The sequence below is a fragment of the Culicoides brevitarsis genome, chromosome 3, assembly GCF_036172545.1.
Source record: "Culicoides brevitarsis isolate CSIRO-B50_1 chromosome 3, AGI_CSIRO_Cbre_v1, whole genome shotgun sequence".
NCBI classification, from domain to species: Eukaryota; Metazoa; Arthropoda; class Insecta; order Diptera; family Ceratopogonidae; genus Culicoides; species Culicoides brevitarsis.
In genome coordinates, this window is record NC_087087.1 from 20,137,888 (window position 1) to 20,164,822 (window position 26,935).

The window sequence follows — 26,935 nt, forward strand, 5'->3', positions numbered from 1 at the left end:
TAGATGCACATACATTAGTTTTGCAAATTTAAACACGTATTTGCCTCTGTACGTATAAATTAAGCTTTTTTAATTGAAACAGATTGCTAAAGAAGGATTTTTGGAATTCATAAATAATATTCTGACGGTTGGAGTAGTGCCAGCTTTATTTAGTGACGATGAGAAAGATGTCATCGTTGGACAGTGTAGAAATGCTGCCAACGAGGCTGGTTTTTCTGTTGGAAGGTTAGTTAAGTAAAATTATTTTTTGCTTCAGTAAATTACAAGGGCTGGTGGTTTATCAATGAATTAACACAAAAATTTTATTCATTACATTAAAAATCAAAAAGAGAAAAGCAAGGTGTAAATTTTGATAAGTACCATTTTCAAAGTTATTTTTTCCATGATTATTCTACTTACCAGCCCTTCTCGTAAATTTTATTTCGACTGCAGAACTAATTTTTAAACTTAATAAGCTACATTCAAATTTGTAAAGCTTTCGTTCATGAAACAAAAAGTAAATACATAAACGCTAAATAAATTAAAACATAGACATAAATATTAACTTGTTTTTGTTGCTTTCAAGTTAGATTTGATAGAACTATCTTTGTAATTTTTACTGCACTTCGATAAGAAATGCATTTCAAAAATTTGAAAAAATAATCTTTTAGGAGACACGTACCTTCATTAATGCAGAGTTTCAACACAAAGTTTTTAATAAAGATAAAAACAAGGCCAAAGAAAGATAGAGAAAAAATTATAAAAAAATTATTAGATATTTGCTGTATTAATAAAATATTTTTAATTTTGACCAATATAGCCCTCAATCCAAAGAATAATTATTTTTAAAGTCTTTAAACTTTGGAGATTTATCAATGGTTCAAAATTGTCGTGCCTATCATAGAAAAAGTTAACAAATACATAACTATTTTTCGAGTTTTTAGCAAAATAAAAAAAAGTGTAACATTTTCAATATTTTACTTCCATGCTTCCATAGTTAAATTTCTTCTATATTTCTTTATTCAAATGACTTTTTAGCTCTCGCTGACTTTGAATTTTTAAAGTTGAAATTTTTTAAATTTTTACAGAGAAGCAGTTTGGAGTTATTTTTTGGAGAATTGTGCGAAAAATTTACATGTTGTTTTATGTATGTCACCAGTTGGTGATGTCCTTCGTAATCGATGTCGAAGCTTTCCAGGATTAGTAAGCAATACCACCATTGATTGGGTATTTCCTTGGCCCGAAGAAGCTTTGATTGCAGTGGCAAAAACATTTTTGTCTGGTCATCCAAAGATTCCTGAAATGCTACGCGAGCCCATCATTAGCCATGTTGTACACGTACATAACTCAATTAAATTTTATAGTGCTGAATTTTTGCGAAAGTTGCGTCGCAAAAATTATGTTACACCTAAACATTATCTGGACTACATTAATACGTACATTACGTTAATTGGTAAGCCTTGTGTTTGCTCTTTTTCATGTTTCGGTACATGTTTACAGTAAAAGAAAAAAGTATAAAGATTTATCTGACACGTTGCCTAATTGTTGGAAGTTAAAATTTTTATTAACTAGCATTTCTATTACGATTAAGGCAAAATGTGGCTGTTAACTTTTCCCTCCTTTCAATTTTTCTTTTCTGTTGCAGAGGACCGGCATGCATTTATTGCAAAGCAGTGCCTGCGCTTATCAGATGGCATTAACAAAATAGACGAGTCATCTGTACAAATAGACGTGCTTCGAGTCCAAGTTGAAGAGCAACGTAAAAATGTTCTAATAGCAGCAACTAAATGTGAAAAAATGCTTCAAGGCATTGAACAATGTATGTTACCCATTTTCTTTCGTATACATTTTCATTTACTCATTTATATTTTTGTTATAATTTATATTAACACAAAGAGACTAACTGAGCCTTATCACTGTTCTATATGCACAAACGTTCACAAAAGATGATAATTAAAAGCTTTTGTAAAACGTTTGTGTCTCATTATCGCATTTTATAATTATCACATTTTATTCTTTTTTCATTTTATGAATGCTTTGACTCGACTACATAAAACAGCAACTGAGTTTGCAAATAAAAAAAAACAACAAGCCTCTGCACAATCTGCCGAAGTAGAAGTACAAAGCAAACAAATTGCAACGGAAAAAGCTGAAGCGGAAATTGCACTTTCAGAGGCATTGCCTGCTTTAGAGGAAGCTCGCAAAGCACTTGATAAACTGAATAAATCAGACCTTGCGGAAATTAGGGCATTTACTACGCCACCACTTGCAGTTCAGGTATAAACAATTCTCATTTGCTTGGTGTTTTGCACAGTAGGTAAAGGAAATTTAATTAAAATATTTATAGTGTTGAATTAGTACACTTTATTAGTGCATTATATGCTTTCATATCAAACACGGAATCTTTTGAAATAAAGTTATGAATAGTATTATTATATTTTTAAAAAAGGCGCTTTGGTTAAATTTTTTTATCTCAACTGTACTCAACATAGATATATTTTTACTCATTTTTCTTTTTTTTTTTTAATATCATCAAATATGTAGACTGTTTGCGAATGCATCTGTATAATGAAAGGATTTAAAGACTATAACTGGAAAGTGGCAAAACAAATGTTGGTTGACGTCAATTTTGTAAAAGATTTGAAAGGACTTAATCCAGATTTAATTCCCGGAAAATCTGTGAATTTGATTAAAGCGCATATGAAGGTATTCTAGTTTAAACAAATATTTGTCATTAATGTCGTCTTGAATTTCTATTTTCAAACAAACAATCAAAAACAATTTTTTAAATTTGTTAAATTGTATTTTTATTTTGTATTATTTATAGAAATGTTCTGATTTGGACAAAATGAAAGAAATTTCAAAAGCTGGAAATGGACTTTTACTTTTTGTCAAAGCTGTTCTTAGTTATTGTGATGTATTTAAGGAAGTTAGACCGAAAAAGGAGCGTGTAGCTTATCTTGAACAAGAACTCGAGTCCCAAATATCACTGCTTGCCAAGCTAAATGGCGAAATTGAGCGTCTTGAGCAACAGCTTCTTAATTTAAATGAAAAATTGCAGAAAGCTCTCAAAGAAAAATTAGAACTACAAAATTTATTGGAACAAGCAGAAAGACGACTAGTATGTTAGATTCTATTCTAAATATTCTAAATATTTATTCGAGATTATTATAGGAAGCAGCTGATAAATTAATTGCTGGATTATATTCTGAAAAGGATCGATGGACAATTGATTTAGCAAACCTCAATGTAGATCAATCAAATTTGATCGGTACATGCCTTATTTGTGCCTCCTTCTTAACGTATACCGGAGCATTTTCATGGGATTATCGAAAAACTATAATTTTCTCTGACTGGCTTGAAGACATCAAAAGCAAATATATTCCAATCCCAAAAAGTGTCCAATTCGAAAATATTTTAAGTAATGATGTAGAGATCAGTACTTGGACTTCTCAAGGATTGCCTTCAGATGAATTTTCAGTACAAAATGGCATTCTTACGTCTAGAGCATCACGATTTCCCCTTTGTATAGATCCCCAACAACAAGCTCTCTCTTGGATAAAGAAAAAGGAGTCATCGAACGCCCTAAAAGTGTTATCGTTTTCGGACTCAGACTTTTTGAAACAGCTCGAAATGGCCATAAAATATGGATCACCTGTCTTATTTGAAGATGTCGACGAATATATTGATCCTGTTATAGATAATGTCCTCGAAAAAAAATATAAAGTAATAGCGGGTCAATCGTATTTGTTATTAGGTGACAAGGAAATAGATGTAGATCCGAATTTCAGGATGTATCTCACAACAAAAATAGCAAACCCATCATTCGATGCAGCTGTTTATGCAAAAGCTCTGGTGATCAACTATTCTGTTACAGAATCTGGTCTTGAAGATCAATTGCTTGGCGTCGTTGTACGTACGGAGCGGCCAGATTTGGAAGACATGCGAGAGAACCTAATTTACCAAAATAGTGTCAACAAAAATTTATTGCAACAACTTGAGGATTCACTTTTGTCTGAACTGACCACGACAAGTGGAAATATGCTCGATAACACGTATCTCGTTTCAACGTTAGAGAACACAAAGACAAAAGCAGCAGAAGTTCTTGATAAACTAGCTTTAGCTGAAGTAACATCAAAAGAAATCGAAGTTTTGCGAGATGGATTCAGAAGTGTTTCGAAACGCGGTGCCATTTTATTTTTCGTTCTATCTGATATGTCTCTTGTCAACAGTATGTACCAGTACTCTCTTAGTTCGTATCTTGTGGTATTTGTGTATTCATTAAGAAAAGCTACGCCTGACATCATTTTATCCAAACGGCTCATTAACATAATCGGCACATTAACGAAAAACATTTACGAATACGGTTGTACCGGAATATTTGAGAGACACAAGCTACTTTATTCTTTTCAAATTACCACAAGGTTGCAGCAGAGCATTGGGGAATTGTCACAAAGTCAATTGGACTTTTTCATCAAGGGCTCAATGAGTTTGGAACAAGAAACCAGTAAAGGACCATTGTCATGGTTGACAAATAAACAATGGGATGACATAGGAAAATTATCGAGAGATTTCGACAAAGTATTTGGTGGCCTTCAAAATCATATTGAACAACATGCCTATGAATGGAAAGAGTGGTATGATTTGGAAGCTCCTGAAGAAGTTCCGTGTCCAGGAGAATTTTCCAATAAAATGAAAGACTTTGATGTAAGTTTTTTGACATTTTCATATTAAATATATATAACGATTTAATGAACTTTGCAGCACCTTATGCTGATTCGTTGCTTTCGCCTAGATCGTGTTTATCGGGCATCTACATTGTACATTAGCAAAATAATGTCTGAAAAATACATAACACCCCCCGTTGTTAGTTTCGACGAAATTTATGAACAAACAACTTCTAGTACTCCTGTAGTTTTCATATTAAGCCCCGGTTCGGACCCAACAAATGAGATAATGAAATTAGCCAGACGATGCAATGTACCTGACGAAAATTTTACTTATATATCATTAGGTCAAGGTCAAGAGCATTCTGCAATGAAGTTACTAGACAACGCTATAATTAATGGATATTGGTTAATGCTTCAAAATGGCCATTTACTTGTGCCATTTTTGAGAGCTTTAGAGAAAAAACTGGACAAAATCGAAAGTATCCATGACAACTTCCGTTTATTTATAACAACAGATCCCACGCCAGTATTCCCCATTGGTATCCTGCAAATATCGTTAAAAGTGGTCACAGAGCCACCGAATGGGCTAAAGATGAACTTAAAAGCATCAGTGCATAAACTTAGTCAGAGCGTTCTAGACTCATGCACTCATTTAGCATTTAAACCATTAGTTTATGTGCTGACATTCTTCCATGCAGTAGTTCAAGTGAGTATTATTTTTGTTCATAATATTTTAGACTACAACACAATCACTTAAAAAAAGGATGTCCCCAAAATTTGTATTTTCTTAACTCTTTTACAATCATTGTTTGGGAAAATTTTCCCAAAACATGTACACCTTATATGTATCTACATGTAATGAATCTTAGTTATTATTGCATTACATTTATACGTGTACCTACTGTTCTTCCATAGGAACGACGAAAATATGGCAAACTTGGTTGGAACATTGCATATGACTTTAATGAATCTGATTATCAAGTTTGCATACAAATTCTTGGTACGTATTTGTCAAAGGCAATAAGCATTAAGGAAACACGCATACCATGGAATAGTTTGAAATATTTAATTGGGGAGGTAAGTGCATCTTCGAAGATATCAAAACAATATTTATTTCACATATGTTTCATATTTTATTTTGTACTCAATCCCTTTCGTAAACTAAATTTTTTACAAAACAAATGTTATTTGAAACACCAATTTTCATTATTAGGTATTGTTAATATGACCTGATTATCGCTTTGATTTTCAATCAACTAAAATGAAATTAATTAATTGTGATTTTTTTTACCTTATCTTTCTCATCAACCTTTGCTGTTTAGTAATAATGGAAATATGTATTTTTCACACTTAATTTGATCAGATAATTATGTTTGATTTCGTTTTCCCAAATTTACATAAATATTTGATGGTTAAATAATCAAAACAATTTGCGTGATTTTAATTATTTTTACAGTGCAACATAAAATTATTTCAAAACTGTTTTTACCATAGAAATGGACGAGATTGAACTGTGTTGAATGAAAGTTTAGTAACACCGTTATTGCATAAATTTTATAAAATTTAAACAAATAGCAATTACTTTGAAGCTACAAATAAACGAATTAATCACATAATATATAAATTACAGGTCATGTATGGAGGACGCGTAATTGACGATTTTGATCGGCGCATTGTACAAACATACATGAACGAATATATGGGAGATTTTTTGTTTGATCCTCATCAACCATTCCATTTCTATCAAAATGAATACATTGATTACGTTTTACCAGAGGCAGTCACTCGCCAGGAATTCATTGGTAATAACAAAAAGTTCTTCAAACAATTTGAACATCTTTAATTAGATAATTGATGGGAATATGGCTACTTATCCCATGCTTTTTTTCATTTCTATTTATCGTTGGAAATTCGGTTAAACATTTTTCTAACATCATTATGGGTAATTTATGAACATTTGTATATTAAATTAATACAGAATATGTGGAGAAACTTCCTCTCGCTAACACGCCTGAAGTTTTTGGTCTACATCCGAATGCTGAAATCGGCTACTATACTGCAGCAGTGAAAGACATGTTAAATCATTTGATAGAATTACAACCGCAAACAGGTAATTTGTGTACAAATATAACGTAGTTAAAGCCATATATTTACAAAAAAAGGTGTTCTAATTTGAACAGACCTTTTTTAAAACAATTTTATTTTTTTTTACTGGCGCGCCACATTTCTCAAATGACCCTCTTCTCTACGTGTAAATCATAAATAAATAACAAAAAGCTGATGATGCTAAAATTACATTATTTCATTAGTAGTTTGAAAATTTTGTTTGTTATATACTTTGGAGTTTTGGCGATAAATACGTGTCTAACGCCATGTTACAGTAACAGCGTATTATTCACACATTCTTTAATGTACATTGTCAATACAAAACTTTATTTTATTATCTACCTATATGTATTCTAACACACTAACAATGAAGTTACTCTTATTCTTTATACAAGTGATACATTTGAGATGCCCTTATCTGTGTAAATATTTTATTTTCTCCATTCACTTCGATCTTATTATTGTTTTTATTTAACTAACACTATGTTTGATATATCAATTTCCAAGCTTTCAAGTGGATTATTAAAAATTCTGGTATGTTCCTCATTTCTATATATATTATACGCATATATGCAAATTTTAACAGTCTATGGAGTATTTTGAGTTCATGCAAATTCAAAACCAGGACGAAATAACAATTTTACGGTCATCAATATCAACATAGAGAATTAATGATTAAAGTTAAACACAGTTGTTGATATGCTTTTAATTGTGATGAATTAAATATTGATAGTAGTTTCAATTATTTTCTGTAAATAGGAGCATCGGACGGTGGCTTAACTCGCGACGAGATAATAGACAGTGTAGCTGATGATATTCTCAAAAAACTGCCGAAACAATTTGAAATATGGAAAATTAAAAAAGCATTTCAAATGACTATCACTCCTACTGGTGTTGTTCTTTTGCAAGAGTTGGAACGCTTCAACAAATTACTAGGCCTTATTGAGCGTACACTTATACAATTACGCCGTGCTCTTGCTGGTGAAATTGGAATGGACGCTCTTCTTGACAAAATAGCTAATTCTTTATTCAATGGACAACTTCCGGAGGCTTGGCGAAAATTGGCACCACAAACTTGTAAACAACTTGGAAGCTGGATTGACCACTTACTGGTAAATATAAAAATACATACAAAAATACTATACACATACATTTAAATGTACTTATAGCGCCGAAGTCATCAGTACAAATATTGGTCAGTTTCTGGAGAACCTCTTGTTATGTGGATATCTGGTCTTCATGTACCTGAAAGCTATTTAACAGCCCTAATTCAAGTGGCCTGTCGTAAGAACAACTGGCCTCTAGACAAATCGACTCTTTTTACATCAGTGACGGAATTTGTAGATCCGGATGACATTGAAGAGCGACATACTTCAGTATGTAGTTTTGATATTTTGTTAATGTAAATTTTACATTCCATTTTAAAATTGTTCTACCCCTAGGGGTGCTACATTCATGGCTTATTCCTCGAAGGCGCTCGTTGGGATATTGAGAATAAATGTTTAACAAGATCATCACCAAAGGTTCTCATTGAACCACTACCAATTTTGTCCATTGTGCCCATCGAATACCACAGACTGAAACTGCAAAACACTTTTCGAACTCCAATCTACACCACTACATTACGTCGTAATGAAATGGGAATAGGTTTGGTCTTTGAGGGTGACCTGTTTACACAAGAGGATGCGAGTCACTGGGTGCTTCAAGGAGTTTGTTTGATACTAAATGAAGACTAAAATTAAAATTGTTGAACATACTTGATAATAAATTCTGATATATTTTTAATTAAAGTATTCGTTATTTCCGTTACTAACTTATCCAGAGAGAAAAGACGCGTTCCAGAGAATTTCTCTCTCCTCTTTTTTTTATTATTCAATTTCAAGCGTTTCTTTCAAGTTGTGCATGACGCTTGAATCCACTGTCAATTTTTGTCTTCATTATCATTTGAAAAAAATCGATAAAAATGGCATAAGGTTTACATTTGTAAAGATTTTTTGAATTTAGCAGAAAATCATGGAAGATAGTGGAATAGAAAGTGATGAAAAATTATTTGGAACAAAGGTAGGACAATGAGACGTAATGTGTTTTTTTTACAACAATTATTCATTCTATTATAGAATATGAATGACATTTTATGCAGTACAAATGAGTCAATGAATCATCTTACAACATTTCCAAGTACCACCGTTATCGAGAAAAATTATTGTCTTAAGCCAAAAAAACCTGTGACAGCTGCCTGCGAAAAAATCAACACAACTCCTAATAATGACAGATTGAATTCATATAGAGTGTTACAACGAAAATTGGAGATAAAGGCAGAAAAAGCAAAGAAGAATTTTAGTAGAGTACACGACATTGACGTAATTTTTAACTTTATTCACTTTCTGTATTTGTATGGATTAATTTTATTTTATTTTTTTTATTTGTAGGAACTCGAAAAACGGTCTTCCTCAACACTGATTTCGATAAGTAGACTAAATATACCGAATCGTCCAGAAACTCAACCACTAGTTGATTACAATTCCGAAAAAAGTGACGATGACGATCATCCTTTTTTTCCTGTAAAACTGAACAACAACAAAAAAGTAGATATAACTGATACATTCAGTTTACAGGAAATGGTAAGCGCAACGTTAGTTTTGGCAATTCGGTCTAAATCATAACTTTATAATAAATTATAGGAGATGACAATTGAAAGTAATTCAGATGAAGATGACTCTACACAAAATCTAGAACTACGCTTTTCTGATCCAAATGAAGGATGGTTATACAAGGTCAAAAGATGGTCTTGCTGTCTATAAGATTATAAAAAAATCCTTTTCTGTTTCTATATGGGGGTGGAAGACATGACAGAGGAAAAAAAGTTATTTATATATTATTTTTTTTTAATTTTTTATAGAAAAACTTAGTATCAAATCTCAATGACAAAAAGGTCAAAATAACTATAATTAACTAAAAATAACGGTCAAAAATTGTTTAAATCTAAAATAAAAAAAGTATTTAAAACTTTTTTTATTTTTGTCTTTAATGTGGGGTATTTTGTTTTCAAAAATTTAGGATAAAACTCTTGAACATTATTTAGAATGACCTAAAATCTATTTTGTAAATTTGTTTCGATCGTTCTTGATTTCAAAATACCTAATGTATATAAAAATCCGTATATAGCTAGTATATAAAACTTGAAAATTCCATAACACATATACTTCATCATGATTTTTAACAACAAAGGTGGTGAAAGAAAAGTAAAACAAGATAAGTCTCTGAAACACTCTTAAAACAAAAAAAGAGAACGATTTTTTTTCTTATTTACACAAAACTATATTTTCTTTTATTGGTAATTTTAATATTTATTTATATTAATTAGACCTATTAGTTACACCATGAAGAGTAACAAAAATGATACATTTTACAAATTACATACTTAGAAATTGAGAGCGCAACTTTATTCGAGAACCTTTTATGATTTCGTTTATTTAATAATTAAAAGAAAAATATGGCAGTTTCAAATTACTTAAATCTATTTAGGTATATTATCTTTACTTTATATACGTATTTGTTAGGAGCTTTTGTTACTTAATTATTAAAGACGGGTAACAAAGTTATTTTGTACATGAAATTTAGGTAAATATGTAGAAAACTTTTTTAACTCACGAAGTAAATAGTAATTTCGGGGATTAAATAAAATCGATGAATATCGGAACTGACACGAAATAATTTTTTTAACTATCCTTAATTTACTTAATAAAAGGCACATGTGTTGGCACATTGTTGATTTATATTCCTTAAAGTGAAATTTTCAATTAAATAATTTGACGAGTCCCTATTCTGTTTTTATATATAATGTATTTAATATTTCATTCACTTTTTCTTATCGTCTCGGTGATTGTTGATTTAATTGACCAGCTAAGGTACATGATTTACAACAGAATTTGGCATAATATTTGTGATTACAATAATTTGCTTTTACGATCAACGCACAATTGGCAAAGAATGGATTATCAGTACAATTGTCTGGTACAACAGCTCCTACAAAAAAAATGTATATACATGTAAATATAAAACATAAAAATAATCAATTGGATTCTTAAACTTTTTACCTTCAACTGTAAGATATTCTTCGTGGAATGCCTCACTGTATTGATTTCTTGCCAAACATTTATAATACCCAGAGTCAGATGAGTCAACATTAAATACAATCAAATTGGTTTCTAAGGGTGTTTAAACATCAGGTGTTTTAATTAATAAATTAAAGTAATAAGAAAATGTTTCTTACCAGTGATTTGTACACGGCTTGATTCTTCTAATTGAGAATTATCTTTGAACCATGAAACTTGAGGCACTGGATATCCATCCGTTGTGCAAGATATATTGATATTTCCACCCACACCAAATCGTTTTTCTCCACGAGGTAATATGATATTCGCCATTACAGGTGCTGCATCAAAATGAAAAGTTAAGTAGTAACTAATGATTTGATTGTTTGTTTTTGCATATTAATAAGCCATGCATTAATATAGTGTTATATATTCACTAAACTTACCGGTGCTTGGTACTACTGAAGGTCTTGGGCGGAATGTTGGCGGACGTCTGGTTGGTGCTTCTTCTCTATGTTCAATCACATATTGACGGTATTTTTCCTCTTCGGGATCAGTTATTGTTACTGGGCCGTACGTTTTAAGTGTAATTGAAATAGAAACAGCAGCTTTACCACCAGAATACGCCTGACAAACATATGGACCCAAATCACTCAACTCAACCTTACTTAATTCAAGTGTAAAGTCACGCGATACTTGGTACCTTTCCGTATTTAAAGGAATCATTTTATCCCCATGCCACCAAGAAACAAAAGGCTTAGGGTGACCACCAGCAAGGCATCTTAATGCAGCTGGTTTCGTTAGTGTCACAATTTGAGTCGAGTTCTTTTCACCCATTATATAAGCTTCAACTGGCTCAGGATCTACATTTATTTAAGTTAGTGTGTTAATTATAAATTAATCAATGAAAAGTTAAATTATATTATAAAGAGAAAAGATAAGAGCACTCTTTACTGAAATCCACATACCAAAAACAATAATTTAAGAAAAACGACTTACCAGTTACTGTCAGACTGACTTCTCGAGACACAGGTTCTCCAATACCGTTGCCAGCTACACAAACATATGTTCCACTATCTGTTCTATGAAGTTGAACGATTTGCAGATCTCCTTCAGTAGTCAATGCATATCTTCCTTCATGTGTATTAAGCTAAATCAAGGAATAGAAAAATAAATGTCGGTGTCATTTTGCTTTTATATATTTTTCGTTCTTACAACAACTTCTCCCTTTCTCCACGACACAGTTGGTGGTGGGAAGCCAGTTGCGAAACATCGCAGTACTGCAACGCCGCCCTCGGAGATCGCTTTTTCGGTTTCCTCCACCGGAATGTTTTGTTCCAATTCAATTGGTCGTTCTTCTTGTGGTCCTCTTGGAGGTGGTCTTGGTTTAAACTCTGACTCGGGAGCCGCACAAACATTACTACAACCAGCGACACAACATTTTGTATCTCCACGACAATCAGCGTCTGAGAAACACTCCGATACACAACGAGTATCGTTCACAAGGTGTGGACATCTACCGCGCTTTGTACGGTCTCGGCAAACAGGAACAAATTCTGATCCATAGGGAGCAGAAGACTGGATGTCAACTGCACAATCTTGGTCTGCACCGCATTGATAATTTCGACAAGGATCTTCGCATTCACAACGTTGACATCCATCTGAATCGTAAGAACGGGAAACTCCATAAGGACATTGCAATCGGTGACACTCTTCATCGTGTTGCCTACAGTCAACTCTGTCAACATCTAGTAGAAATTAAAATTAAAGACATTGAGATCAAAATAATGTAAATACTATTATATGTACATTAATAAATGTGTCTTGTATTACACCTCATTAATGTCATAAAAGAGTAATATTTATTTAAGTGCCGTTGAACGATGAAAGCTTTTTAAATATATGATGGATATCAAAAAATATTGAAATGGTTTATGTAAGGTAAAAATCGTTATAAAGTAACAGGCCATACACCTTATGAACTAGTGATCTTCAAACCATTCCCAATTATACCGGTAAAATTTAACTTACGACAATATGCTAAACATTCCCAATACGTTTCAAAATTATTGTCATTTCCATTACATCCACTGTATATAAAGGGATAACACCTATCAGTTTTGTAATTATAGTAATAACGTTTTAATTGCTGACTATTGCCTAGACACTTCCCAATTTGGACAGACATTGAGCAAGTGATATCTCTAAGTGGATCATGGATATGGCCTAAACATACTGAATGACAGTGTTCAATGGACATAAATCTATTATCTGTGCCGCCACAGCCGCCATATTCAAAATCAGAACACGATCGTGTGGCTGGATTGAAAAAATACCGACGAACAAAATGTGTACAAGGACCAGGACTCACGGGTAGGTAACATATATCATTGGAGATAGCTAATACAAGTTGATAAAACGCACATATAATTTTAAAAAAATTATAAAAAGCTTACCGAATCGTGATTCCACTTCAGATTTATAACATGATTGTTCGCACTCTTGTTTATCAAAGAAATTATTTGAATTGCCTTGACATCCGGTGTAAGTAAATGGATAACAACCATTAGCTCGACTATCGTAGTAAAAACGGGTTTCATTACTCGAACAACGACCAGGATGAGGTCGAAGCGAACAGCGATCTGGTAAAAAAAAATGATGCATCAACTTTATTTTAGCTTGAATCAAGTGATCTTACCTTGCACATTTGAGCAATGTCTCTCACATTCTTCAGGACTTTCAAAGTTATTGGCGTTTCCATCGCAACCAGTATAAGCGAATTCCTCGCAACTACCATATTCGTAGTTGTAATAATATCTACGTAAGTGATCCCCACAATTGCCAGGCTCATATGACAACTTACAGCTTTCTACGGTGAATTGTGGTTCTGGTTGAGATGGTCTATGCGGTCTATGTGTTGGAGCTGGCACAACAGGGCGACTTCCCTCATGATGTTGGCATCTGCTCTGACAATCAGCCTCTGTTTTAAATCTGTTTTCATTTCCACCACATCCTCCATAATAGAATTGACGACATCGCGAGTCTTTTGTGTCCCAATACCATTGTGCCGTGTAATCAGCACAATCTCCAGTTTCAGCAGGTAAATAACAAAGATCCTTAGCTAAACGTTAAATAATAAAAAAAAAAAATTGAAGCTTATGTTTCCGAATAAATCAATGGTTAGAATCAAAGGGCATTACCGATTTGTCTCGGACAATCGGATTCACATTCTTCTAACGATACAAAGCTGTTATCGTTTCCGTCACATCCAGCAAAGTAGAAAGGTACACATTTGTTATCTTGTTTAGAGAAATACCATCGAGCAAGCTTGCGTTCACAAGAGCCAAGGGCCTTTGGTAAGTCGCAAACATCTACAGTTTTTTTTTTATTAATTGAACAACAATATCACACCACAACCAAAAATTGTAATTAGCATAATACATGAAAGTTAAAATAAAAAAAAATCTTTAATAAATGATGAAGTATAAAATAAACTATCAAGTTAAGTACATATTAATTAGTTAAAATACATCAAAAGTATAGTTCAAGATTAAATATGTACTAAAAGTATCATATCTACAGTAAGATACAGATAATTCCATGCTGAAATTTAATTCAAATTCATTCAGTATACCTTTTCCAATTCCGGGTTTCTTGCAATGATGATGGCATGCAGCTTCTGTTGCATAGTTATTCTTATTTCCTTTACATCCACCATAAATGAACGGTTCACACCGATCAGTTGCCTTGTTGAAGTACCAGCGTTCAAAGGAACCTGAACAAGGTCCAGCCTCCAATGGCTGTTCACAAGGGGCTGTTCAAATGTTGTTAAGTTAAAAACCAAAAAAAAAAAAAGTGAAAAACTATACTTACGTAATGCCTTGTGTGAACATTGCTTTTGACAAGCTTCTTGTGTCTCAAAACGGTTAGCATTACCCAGGCAACCACCATATACAAATTGTGTACAAGCATTTCGGTCCGAATCATAGTACCAAGATGGGTAATAGCCTGTGCAAGGGCCTTTAACTTTAGGTAAATGACATGCATCTTGCTCATTTGCAGGCTCTTCGCACACAACTTTGCAGTCCTCCAACGTGTCAAAGCGATTATCATTTCCTTCGCATCCTCCATACCAAAATCTGGAGCAACCTCCATATTCAGTATCAAAGAAGTGTTTAACAGTAAAGTTATTGCACGAGCCCATGTCTTTTGGCAAACTACAAGCTTTTTGGGGCGATTCACTTGGTTTCGATTCGCATCCTTCAAAGTTTGGTCCTTGTGCTTCCGTTACGCCATCTGGACAACATTGATATTTACTTTCAGCGCAAGTGCATCCTTCATAATCAGGACCTTTAGCTGCCGTTACACCATCTTTGCAACATTTAAACTCTGAGTAAGTACAATGACATCCTGCTGATTGAGGACCAGTAGCAATAGTAATACCGTCACTACAACATCCAAATTGATATGAGGAACAGGGACATCCGAAATAGTTTTCACCTTTTGCAGGCGTAACTTGATCAGGACAACATTTGTATGCGGAGTATTGGCACCCACATCCCTCATTATCTGGTCCAGTTGCTGAGGTATGATTATCAGGACAACAACCCCATGGAGAATATTCACATCCACAACCCTCGAGATTAGGACCACGAGCAGGATTGACATTGTCTGGGCAGCACCCAAAGGCGGTCTCCAAACAACAACCTTCTCCATTTGGTCCGTGAGCAGGCGTAACGTTATCCTGACAACAGCCAAATCGTTCTTTGGCACACGGTGCACAATCTTTATCTTGTTTTCCTGTAGCTGCAATTTTGGCACAATCTTTCGGTGTCGTAGTTTTTGGAGGTTTTGGTGTAGTAACTTTTGGACAACCTTTGCCCTTTTTACCCTTGGCATCAGTAACCCCATCAGGACAGCAACCATACTTACTTGAATGGCATGTCTTAATTGTTGTTGTTGGAATCGGACAACCCTCACCATCGTTTCCTTCAGCTGCAGTTTTGCCATCACTGCAACATCCAAATAGAGTTTCCATACATTGTGATTTGGGACATCCTTTGTTTTTAAGTCCTTGTGCCGGTGTAAGACCATCATCACAGCATCCAAATTTAGTTTCTTCACAAGTCTTGGGAATGGCACATCCTTCATCGAAGGGACCAGTAGCAGCGGTTGAATTATCAGGACAACAACCATATGGAGACTTAAGGCATTTTGGTACTTTAGGTCTTGGACGACATTTTTTTGGTTTAAGTTCATCCAAAATAGTTGTTATTACATCACTAGAAGTTGTCAAGCCTTCGAGGTCTTCTGTTGTATCACTGGTGCTCCAAATATCGACAGTGCTAGTTTCAACGTCGCTACTGGTAGAAGCTGCTTCATTAGTGACATCTGTTGCAACATTTTCGGTACTTCCGGTTTCAGTGACATCCGTTGCTTGTGTAACCATTTCTGATGTTTCATCTGAAGTAACAGTAGAATCATCTGAAGATGGCATATCGTTTTCGGAAGTAGTACCTTCGGAAGTACTTTCAGTAGTGTCAGAACTTGTCGTTTCAATTGAAGCTAATTCGGGATTAATTTGTGTTTTGAGTTCATCGTCAACCTCTGTATCTGTATCCATTCTCTCTGCAATAGGTGGTTCGGTTGATGTTGTTGCATCTGCTTCAGTTGTCGATTCAAATTGCGCTGAAGATGTTTCTGTGGAGCTGGCCATGCTAGACGTTTCTTCTGATGTAGCTGTGCTTGTTTCCTCAGTTGATGTAGGTTGTTCGGATGTTGTCTCATCGGATGTTGTTGTTGTTGAAGAATCAACTTCAGTAGATTTCGCAGTGCTTTCTTCTGTTGAAACACCTGTTAATGTAGTTGTTTCAATCATTTCAGATGAAGAAGTTTGAGTAGATTCTGTTGAAGGTGAAGATTCTGTAGTCTGCGATGGTACATCAGTTGACACTAAACTTTCCGTAGCATCAGATCCATCTGTGACATTTGTAACATCTTCGGAAGACACACTAGATTCTGTTGAACCATCACCACTGCCAGCATCAGTTGACAATGTTACTTCGTTGTCTCCTGATCCTTCAGTTCCTGTGGTAACATCATCCGTGCTTCCTGTTAGCTCGGTAAATGCAACTGGCGTGGAGTCGCTAAGCATTAGTTCATCATCGGTGTATGTACTTTCTGTGGTCATGTCTGTGCCATCCGATGTCAATTCAGTTCCTTCTGAAAGCTCTGTACTTTCATCCTCTTCGTCATCATCCATTACTTTTAATACACCATCTTCTTCGTAATCTTCTTCATCACAATAGTCCAAATCGTCATCAACAATGGTTGTGCTGCTCTCTGTTGTTGACATAGACAATTCTTCAAGATCTTCGCAAGGCTTTGTATTACAAGCCTCTGAAGAGTCTTCAACCTTTTCGGGATCACAAGCTGATGCCTTCGTAACTGTTCCATTAAGTATACAAATAACTGATCGCGAATGCTCTCCACCTCCACAGTGTTTATTGCAATCTGTCCAAGGCCCGGTAAACCATTGACCAGGGCAATCGTCGCCTGCATCACAGTCCTCGTTTTCCGCTGGTTTCTCTTCTGCATTGCACTTGGAATCATCTTCTGCTTTTTTCACGACATCTCCATCGAACTGTGCGCATAAAACTTTACGTGACTTTGTTCCTTTTCCGCAAACGGCAGAGCATTTAGTCCATTGACCACTAAACCATTGGTAGTCACATGCTTTTGGAGTACCTTCACATTTACGTTTCAATTCCGGTTTCTCACGATTAACGCAAAACTTGTCATCATAAACTTTTCCTTTTTTTGATGCACATACGACCGTCCTTGTTTCTTCTGTTTGTCCGCACTCTTCACAACCGCTCCATGGTGACGTGATGTATTCTACTCCTTCACAAGGTCTTAATGTACACTTCTGCTCGGTTTCTGGTTTTTCCTCAGCACATTCATCATCCTTTAAAACGGTAATTTTTCCATCCTTTTCTTTTTGATAACAAGTGACTTTGCGTGACTGAGATCCTTCTCCGCACAATTTTGAACACTAAATTATAAAAGTCATTAATGTACCATGTATGTACTGCATAAATTTGAATAATTAAAACTTACTGGTGTCCAAGGACCGGTGAACCATTGTGAGCAAGTATCCCCTTGATTACAGGGACGTGACTCTGTTGGCTTATCTCCAAATTGAGCACGACAAATATCATCATCGACCAAAGTCACAATTCTAATTGAATTATTAAATAAAATTAAATTATTGATTAATCAATTAAATTATTTTACAACTAGTGTATTATTTTAATAATATTCAATGTAATATTTTAGTTCAGTTGAGAAGCGAAAATTTTTTCGTAGACTTAAATCGTGAAGCAGATTAATTTTATTTCTTACCCATCAGCAGTTGCTCGCTCACACTGTACAATGCGACTTTGGGTTCCATTTTCCCCACATGCAGCAGAGCACTTTGACCATTTTCCTTCTACCCATCTTGGGGGGCATGGCACATGCATACACCTGTTAACTTCGGAGGGTCTTTCGTTTGCATCACACAGTGAAGGATCAGCCTCAACCATTGAGTTTCGTGCATTACAACTCACATTTCTGGTTTGAGTTCCTCCGCCACAAGTCACTGAGCAAGGTGTAAAGTCTGTGAAAGTCCAGACATATGATTCTGGTTGTTCTACTGGGGCAACATTTGATGGCATACTGTACTCATAATCAATACCAACGTTTCGGTCTTGAGCTAAAAGCTTTGAATGAAAGACAATTTAATCCAATTCTCATGAATTAGTCATAAATGAGAAAAACTTACAACTAAGTATACTCCCTCAGTAGTGGGACCGATCGCAGTAATTCGATCTGGTGCCGCAAATCCTTGTACCTTCCGTTCGTAATGCCAAACAGTTCCAGCAAATGTCATAGCTCGTGGAAAATCAATTTTGTAATTTCCATTTAGGTAGTATGTCCCATTTAGATTGCGAACTGCGAAATAATTGCTGGACGAATTTCTCTCTGCAATTTCGATATTTGTGGCACCTTCAGGAATCAATAAGACATCATTGTATCCTACTTGATATGTGGGTTGCTCTAAAGATCCTGTAAGTGTCCGACAACTTGAGCCATCCCCTTGGCATTTTCTACACTTATCTTCTTTAGCCTTAGATCCCAGCAATAAATCACAACCAACATGTTCACATTTTCCATCGACACAAACATCAAATGTTTCATCATTGCACCGAGTGCCGTCAATCACTTTGCTCTTGTGTCTGTAATAAAATCGTTCACCTATTGGCATGCAATTCAGCTCACAAGGGTTAGGTGCTTTAGTGTACGGTACCCATGAGTATCTTGCTCCCTCGAAAAGGGACGAGTCGAAATGTGAGCATTGTTGCTTCCTGAAGTCAGGCTCATTTTCTGGACAATCTTGCGTATTACAAGAAAAGTATTTTCTATTGCCTCCGGTGCAACGAGGGTTCCCTCGTTCATCTAAATCATAACATTCTCTTGTCTGATAGGATACACCTCCTCCACACGTTCTCGTACACTCAGATGGAGATCCCCATGGTCCCCAATTTCCGTCGCCTTCTCCTTCTGGTATAATGTAGCTATCTGGCACATATAATCTACTACCATGTTGTCGTTTATGTCGTAGTCGGTGCTATCATGAGAGAAAAACGGAAAAAGAATATGCGTTCAAAGAATTTTAATTAAAAACTGTTTTAGTCATAAATATTTAGATTTGTTGCATAACAATAGATATTCCATGAAAACATACAAACAAATAATACTCACATTTCTTCCTTGTGTAACATTAATATGTACTGAGAGTACTATAAGCAGCCATACAATTGAACTAAAACAAAAAACACAAAAAATAGATTATAATGATTTTATAGACATAATGTTTAAAAAAAATAAAGAAATTTAAAATTGAAAATAATATTCAAATAATTTTTTTAAAATTTGTATTGTAAAAACTATTATCGCTTAACAAATTAATAAATTGGACTCATTAATTATAATATATTCATGATAAAACGTTAGATTGATTCAATTTATATATTTTTTTTGCTGTGCTTATTTGTACGGCTTCTTTTAAACTTATATTGCATAAAAATTTATTTAAGTTAATTTTTGAGTGATATGAAGCTACCACCTCATGTTATGTACAGTAAATTAATTTTGTTTTATTTTTCATAAGGATAATTGGCCCTTGGAAAAAGTGCAGAAACCTGAAAACCTCGTTTCCGGGAAATTTACAAAAATCATAAAGAAATTTTGAATTTTTAAGAGAAAAATGGAGAAATTTTATAATTTTAAAATAAGAAATTGTAGAATTACTTAAAAATGTATATAATTGACTTAATTTATTTATTTTTTTTTTTCATAATCTAGGGGTAAATATAATTTTGGGAGTTAATATTAAAGGCTAAAATTAGATAATAGTGATAAAAAATAATAAAATCTTCAGAAAAGTTATTTTGAATACATGATTTTGAAATTATTTATAAATAAAAAAAAACAATAAAAGTTTGCCGATATTTTCTTTGACACTGTTTTATCAACAGATAAAAAAGAATCTAATAAGAAAAGAAAACGGAAACTTCTTAAATAATAAAAAAAAAACACAATGTAACCAACGATGTTTTAACAAATTGTAACTATAAGTAACTATGGCTCCATTTACTATTCGCAAATCATTGCAATTAATACGTACAACATGAGAACAGTTGTTCAAAAACTCAGACGTGTGAATAACTTGAATAAGTAATAAATGCCACTCTGCTAATAATCGAAAAGAAAAATACGTAATATAGAAGACACTCATTGTAATCTCAAATAAAAAGTTACAATATTAATAATTTACTAACCGTGTGTACGGTGCGAAAAAGAAAATATAATAACATAAACTCTTGTAAATATATCTTTTATGCCTAAATGGAACTGTTCATTTTTGTTTATCTTTCCACGCTACCGCAAACGCTAACTAATCTAATAACTGGCAAAATTGAAGTGGCTGTTAATGTGTTCTTTAATTTGTTTTAATACTTTTTCTAGATAAGGCACTATTTGTTTGTGGTTATTGATTTCATTGCTGTTTTGAAATAGTTAATACCTATATATTATTTGGATCCTGTTTCAAAGCTACGTTTGCATAACACAACTCATTTACTGTACAAAGATGAAGTAATTCATTTCAAAACGTATATTTTACTATTGATGATTTTTTTTTAAATATTTTACTTTTATGTTCCCGTTTTGCATTATTCATTTTTTTTAGATTTTTTATTATCATATGTTTTTAACCATGTGTTTTGTATTTGTCCGACAAACTAAACACTAGACGAAAGAAAAAAAGCGACGATGGAACATGAGAAGATGATGCTGTTGTAAAATATTACTATAATGTGTCTGTGGTTCTGGAATTTTACAGAATGCAACATTGCAGGAGGTCATAAAAAGCGAGATGATTAAAAAAATGGATAGTGTTCATAGTTACACTTTTTATATTATGATGATTCAGTTTAGCAGAAGGTAAATAATTTTTAGATCTATATTTTATTATTTCTTTAATGTTGCACTTGTTGAATTTTTATAAATATAGTGGCATCATCGACAGAAAAAGCACAGACAGTCATTGAAGTGTGTTAAAAACATCTTTTGATTATAAAGATAATTCTATGTCTTTTAAATGATGACACATCCTTGTATTTAGTTTATGGATTTTAATAGCTATAAAAATTCACCATGGTTGCCCAAATAATTTTTTAATACGATACATAAATAAAACAATGACTTAAGCTTATTTTTTTTATAAATATTTGGTTGAACAGATTATATAAATTTTAATGAAAAGTATAATTTTGTCAGAAAAATCATCTACTTTAGATGAATAGTTATGTAAATAATAATAATAATCCTTTGATAAACACGCACATAAGAACTAAATAAAAAACTAAGATAAATATTGGCATACGTATCTTAAAACACAATTTTCGTATTAACACCGTCTGATCGAAGAATATTCGACGTAGACGTTATAAAAATTATCATAAAAATTATGATAATGACCAATTTTTCGACACCTTTGTCACATAGCAAAACTACGAATTGCTTTAGATAATAAACACAAGAATCTGTTATCTTATTTATTTAAATATTAAATAAAAACATTTAATTATAAATAATTTATAGATTGCTTTGTTATTCGACGCTATCCGTATAATGACAGAATAAAACTTTTGTTAAATATTTATAAATATTTGTTAAAACAAAAAATGATATCATAATTAATATTTAATAATTTGTATGTATACATCAAATATATTTACTACAAGTTTTTTTTTTAATATTTACTACTGTTAACTTTAGGCTTGTATGTGAAAGTTGCACTGCACTCAAGTGATTAGGTGCAAAATTTTTGAATAGCTTTTTACATTTAGGCATATCATTTTGCATATAATGAAAATCTTCCAGGAAATCATAAAAAACATTCAACAAATGCTTTTGGTGCTTTTCATTCAATTTTTTAGTTTTTATAAATATCTTACACGAAGAACAAAATCGCAAAACAAGTGTGTTTTGTTTTATTCGAAAGAAAAGAAAATATTTTATGTTATTGTTACAGTTTACGACGATGATTCTAATATAATGCGTTATATCACGTAAACATCATTTACAATCATTTTGCAAGCACAAGAAAAGAGCAGCTTGAATGAAATAAATATTATGATCGACCAAATATGCTTTTAATGTAAAACCTTTAATTTTCAAAACAGATTGACTACTACAGGAAATACATGAATGATTTAAAACATTTTTTAATGTTCGAGTTTAGTGGATATTTAACTATAAACAATATTTGAAACGATTTGAAATACGATTTTTTGATGTTGGGGGCCTTCTTTTTGTGTTACACGTTTCAGAAAAACAGAGAATAACTTAACATAAATAATTATTTTCCCCTGTTTTTCTATGAAATTTCAATAGTTTGCAATTTTTATGATGACATAACCTACTTACTTTTAATTCTAAGATTTCATACGAAGTTCACTACTTAACATAGTGTTGTATTTTAACATGCCGTTCTACTGTATGAAAACTTAAAATACTCTAGGAAAATGCCAAATTATTGTTTTCCACTTAATGATTTTCGAATCATTAAGAAATTTTCGAACCTTCACGTAAAAAAATGGTTTAAATTTTTTCACAATGCAATATTTGAATTTCCATCGTGTGTGTCATGTGTTAAAGTTTTTTTTTTTATCAAAACGGTCGTTCTTCTGACAACTATTTACCTATATGTATACTTTTTTTTTATTAAAGAAAAACTTCATTTTTCAAAAACTTCTTTTAAAAGTGAATGGTATATCAAGAAATATATAAACAAACTAATACGATGCCTCGATAAATTTATTGAAACTCCAGATATTAAAATAAATATTAAGTTAATTATTATTATTTTCAAAACTCATTGGAAGAAAGTTTATGAATGAATAAGAATAACAAAACAGAAAAAAAACGAAATAATAATAGAAAATACATTGATGTGTAATTGCTTGTTTATTCAATTTTTTTTATGAGAATTTTCATAATATGTACATTATATAACTCTTACTGACTTATTTCTTCTTAGATGCCATAAACATATAACTTTTAAAATAAACCATAGGGAGAGAATATTTAAAACTGGAATGTCCGAAGCCCATTATTGCTTTATGAGATAAGTGTTATGCAATTTATGGAGTATCAACATTTATGCTAAAGTGAAATATTCCAGGTGATCTAGTTTATAAAATCTAAATTTTTTAAATCTAAATCAATATGTTTGTTTATACGTCTAGAAGTTAGAAGTGCACATTTATCATTTTTGCTGATAAATTTATCTTCTAAAAAATCTAAAGTTTTTAAAAAATCAAACAAGATTTCAATCAAATTCATTCTTATTCAACATTTTTTCTTTTAAGATATAACAATTTTTAGTTTATCTATAATGCATTTCATAAAGAAATCTCGTACAAATAAATAAAACAATTAATATAATAATATCTTCAATGTTTTTCTGCAGTAGAAAATACAACTCGGTACGATAAGATAGAACATTAAATAAAATAAAAAGCATATTAAAGCATATCATCATTAACATGTCATAAAATCGATTTTTTTTATTATTGTTGTTATTACATTATTATTAAAATAATGAAAAATCTCTCCATTTCGTCATTTCTAAATATAATTCGCCTGAAACTTTTATCATTGAATTGTTCCAGAATACACGTGTGTATTCTTGCAAAATAAAATACATAATCATCAGACTGTTCATACATAATATTATAACATAAAAGGTGCATATGTCTTCTTTTTGTTCTTAATATTCGTTCCTGCGTCTGGTCTGGTCAATGATCTGTATCGTACAAATTTTTGGTGTGCACTTGTAGAGTGATGAGAATTTGAGACACAATTATAAAAAAAGATAAAAAAGAGCAGAACAATAAATTATTATAAACGGTGGTCAGAACATAAAATTAAATCGACATGCTTTGTGATGCGTATGGTGAAGTGAAAGAAAAAGTATCGAAAGTTTTGCATTCTTAAAATAAAAATTTATTGAAAGGAAGAATTATGTTGAAAGAGAATAAGAGAAAGAAACATTTGTTAATCAGACGTTTAATTCATTTATACTACAGTGCAAAATTCAGACATACATAGCTAGATCAGCTGATACTGTTGTCTGTGATCCTGACTGAAAAGTTGAAACCATAATTACATAAATAGTTTATATCATTAGAGAATGCATTAGGAGTGGTCAAACATTAAAGAGCCTGTGGCATTTCTACGGAATAAAAATATAACTTGACGAGCTATTGTTAATACACAAGATAAAAATTTCTATTAAAAGCCTACCTGGTTAAAAAAATGTTTTTATAATGAAAATTAAGTTAAAAAATAAGTAGAAAATCTCAATTTTCTTAATCTAACAAATGAAAAAAAAAATTATGCTTTAAATGAATATTTTTGTAAAATACATTTGTTATAAAAATCACTGCCCAGAATCTTTTGTTTTATTTTTTTACTTTTTTAAAATTATGTATGATAATTTTTTTTCTTTCTTTAAAAAATACCGAATATAAAAAAAAACAAAAAATTTAAAACATATGCGTACTAATATTATAATGGTTAAATTTGGCGTTGAAAATTCCCTGAAATGTACAAAAGAATTTTTATCTTTGTAGATTTGTTTATTTTATTTTATTTATTTTTTTTTTGTAATTTCAATTTGCTGCACATATGAATTGAAGTTGTTGTAAACTTTAAAACAAAAAATATATTTTTGTTATATTGATTTGTAAATAAAAGTTATCCTTTCTTATAAGTATTTGACATACTTAAGTTCGAAGGCGCCATTCATGAAAAACATATGTTGACAGTTCAAAAAGTTCCTTACCATTTAAAATACTAATAATAAAAAGGACATTTGAATGATAATTTATTCTAAGAAATATTAAACTCTAGATGATATGCTTAATTAATATCATATGTAACGTAATATATATTTTAAAACCAGACAACATATTTTTTTATTACATAGCCGAAAATGAAGAAACACGCTTCATAAATCATTGACCTTTTTATTTAAACAAAATTAGTTATGATTCAAGTGCATTTTATATGAATGACAATATCCAGAAAACTTTGAAAAATATTTTTTAAAATATTTTTAATACTTTTTAATATTCTCTAAAATTAAATTTGTATCTTTTTCGATGTATTGTTCTAACTTTCATACAATATTATAAAAAAATCAACTCCACATTCATTTTTTCCTTTTATTGTTTCTGTACGAGCACAACTTTTGGCGAAATATCACAGAAACCAAATTTATATGGTAATATATGTTGTATGTCAGAATTCGCCGAAAATTATAGACATTTACAAGATTTATATATTCTTTGCGAATTTTTCTTCCTTTTTCTCCTTCTTTTTCACATTTATTTACCAATTTTTTTTTAGCGAGACACTTAAAACAATGAACATGAACTTACCTTGTGTATCTTGAATAACTCATTTTTTTAAATTATTCTTGGTACGTTTACACTTTAAGCAACTGCATTCGTAATATTTTTTAAATCCTTTAGAAACACTTTTTTAGCGAACTTAAAAATTTGTGTTTTGCACTTTTTTTTTAAATATTTATATAAGCAGAGTATTACATATAATATATATATGCTGTAAATTGAATATATTGCAAAACTTCAATATTTTTTTTTAGTTATCCCAAGATTTTTTTTATAAATATGTCTTACCCTGAGGGCAGACGATCAGCAACTGACTGCTTATGTTTTCTCTGATTAAACTATTCGTTTTAAATATCCGTTTTTAATCTATTCGCGCAGAACATGTGAACAACATCCGACACAAGTCAAACGATGAATGAATCAAAACAGAAGAACAATATAACTTGAACATTGATGTTTTCAAAAGAAAATATGTATGCTTCACGATGGTACACAGAAATCTGTAGGATAAAAGTTTTGTCATGTGTGGTTATTATTCACTATACGGAAAGTTTTTTTTTAAAGGAAAGAACGTTTCTCTCTTGATTCTCTTTAGATCTTAAAAATGAACGTATTCTTTAGATAAGTATACTTAAAAATGAACGTAGAATCTACTTATATGTTTAATCTTATTGGAAGCATAATTTTTTTTAACTTTGTCTTTACGGAAACTCCGTAATTAAAATCATACTCTTTTTTTATGAAAACTATTTATTTAAAAATCCTTGTATATCTAAAAAAATGCAAACTTAAAATTATTAATAGTTCTTCCTAAATATCATTTTATTTCATGACTTTATCATTTGTTTTACATTATTCTAAATATGGTTATTCTAACCCACTTCCCGCTATTTCAGTTTAATTTTGTACGATTATAACAGCCAAAAGTTCTAACAGAGTCAGGTCTACCGGAACTACTAATTTTTGATAAGAAAATCCATTTGTAAATTATACGCTAGTTAGGAAGTTAAATATAATTTTATAAGAATATTATTTTATTTTTTGACCTCTAGAAGCT

At 31.9% G+C, this 26,935-nt stretch overlaps 3 protein-coding genes across 3 annotated transcripts in view; 2 read left to right on the forward strand and 1 right to left on the reverse strand.

Annotated features, from left to right (window-relative positions):
* Positions 1 to 8,491, forward strand: part of LOC134835295 (dynein axonemal heavy chain 10) — a 28,732-nt gene extending 20,241 nt beyond the window's left edge. Inside the window, exons 43-56 of the mRNA XM_063850166.1 lie at positions 83 to 225; positions 1,068 to 1,432; positions 1,625 to 1,798; positions 2,039 to 2,256; positions 2,524 to 2,685; positions 2,807 to 3,104; positions 3,158 to 4,686; positions 4,744 to 5,355; positions 5,565 to 5,726; positions 6,280 to 6,451; positions 6,628 to 6,759; positions 7,515 to 7,867; positions 7,925 to 8,131; positions 8,198 to 8,491. Coding sequence (XP_063706236.1) covers positions 83 to 225; positions 1,068 to 1,432; positions 1,625 to 1,798; positions 2,039 to 2,256; positions 2,524 to 2,685; positions 2,807 to 3,104; positions 3,158 to 4,686; positions 4,744 to 5,355; positions 5,565 to 5,726; positions 6,280 to 6,451; positions 6,628 to 6,759; positions 7,515 to 7,867; positions 7,925 to 8,131; positions 8,198 to 8,491 — 4,821 coding nt within the window. The remainder of the gene's footprint in view (positions 1 to 82; positions 226 to 1,067; positions 1,433 to 1,624; positions 1,799 to 2,038; positions 2,257 to 2,523; positions 2,686 to 2,806; positions 3,105 to 3,157; positions 4,687 to 4,743; positions 5,356 to 5,564; positions 5,727 to 6,279; positions 6,452 to 6,627; positions 6,760 to 7,514; positions 7,868 to 7,924; positions 8,132 to 8,197) is intronic.
* Positions 8,492 to 8,675: 184 nt separating this feature from the next.
* On the forward strand, positions 8,676 to 10,245 carry LOC134835690 (uncharacterized). The gene is made up of 4 exons (XM_063850611.1): positions 8,676 to 8,816; positions 8,873 to 9,115; positions 9,185 to 9,376; positions 9,437 to 10,245. The coding sequence occupies exons 1-4, from the start codon at positions 8,769 to 8,771 to the stop codon at positions 9,554 to 9,556; spliced, it is 603 nt and encodes a 200-aa protein (XP_063706681.1). The 5' UTR covers positions 8,676 to 8,768; the 3' UTR covers positions 9,557 to 10,245.
* Positions 10,246 to 10,259: 14 nt separating this feature from the next.
* LOC134835688 (papilin) lies at positions 10,260 to 26,238 on the reverse strand. Its single transcript, XM_063850608.1, has 16 exons — positions 25,906 to 26,238; positions 19,655 to 19,715; positions 18,675 to 19,520; positions 18,254 to 18,612; positions 17,969 to 18,089; positions 14,723 to 17,903; positions 14,484 to 14,663; positions 14,050 to 14,220; positions 13,548 to 13,970; positions 13,306 to 13,491; positions 12,065 to 12,597; positions 11,849 to 11,999; positions 11,296 to 11,712; positions 11,029 to 11,190; positions 10,853 to 10,963; positions 10,260 to 10,781 (listed from the first exon to the last, which is right to left on the reverse strand). Exons 1-16 carry the CDS (start codon positions 25,926 to 25,928, stop codon positions 10,624 to 10,626), a joined length of 7,083 nt encoding a protein of 2,360 aa, XP_063706678.1. The 5' UTR covers positions 25,929 to 26,238; the 3' UTR covers positions 10,260 to 10,623.
* Between the last annotated feature and the right edge of the window lie 697 nt (positions 26,239 to 26,935).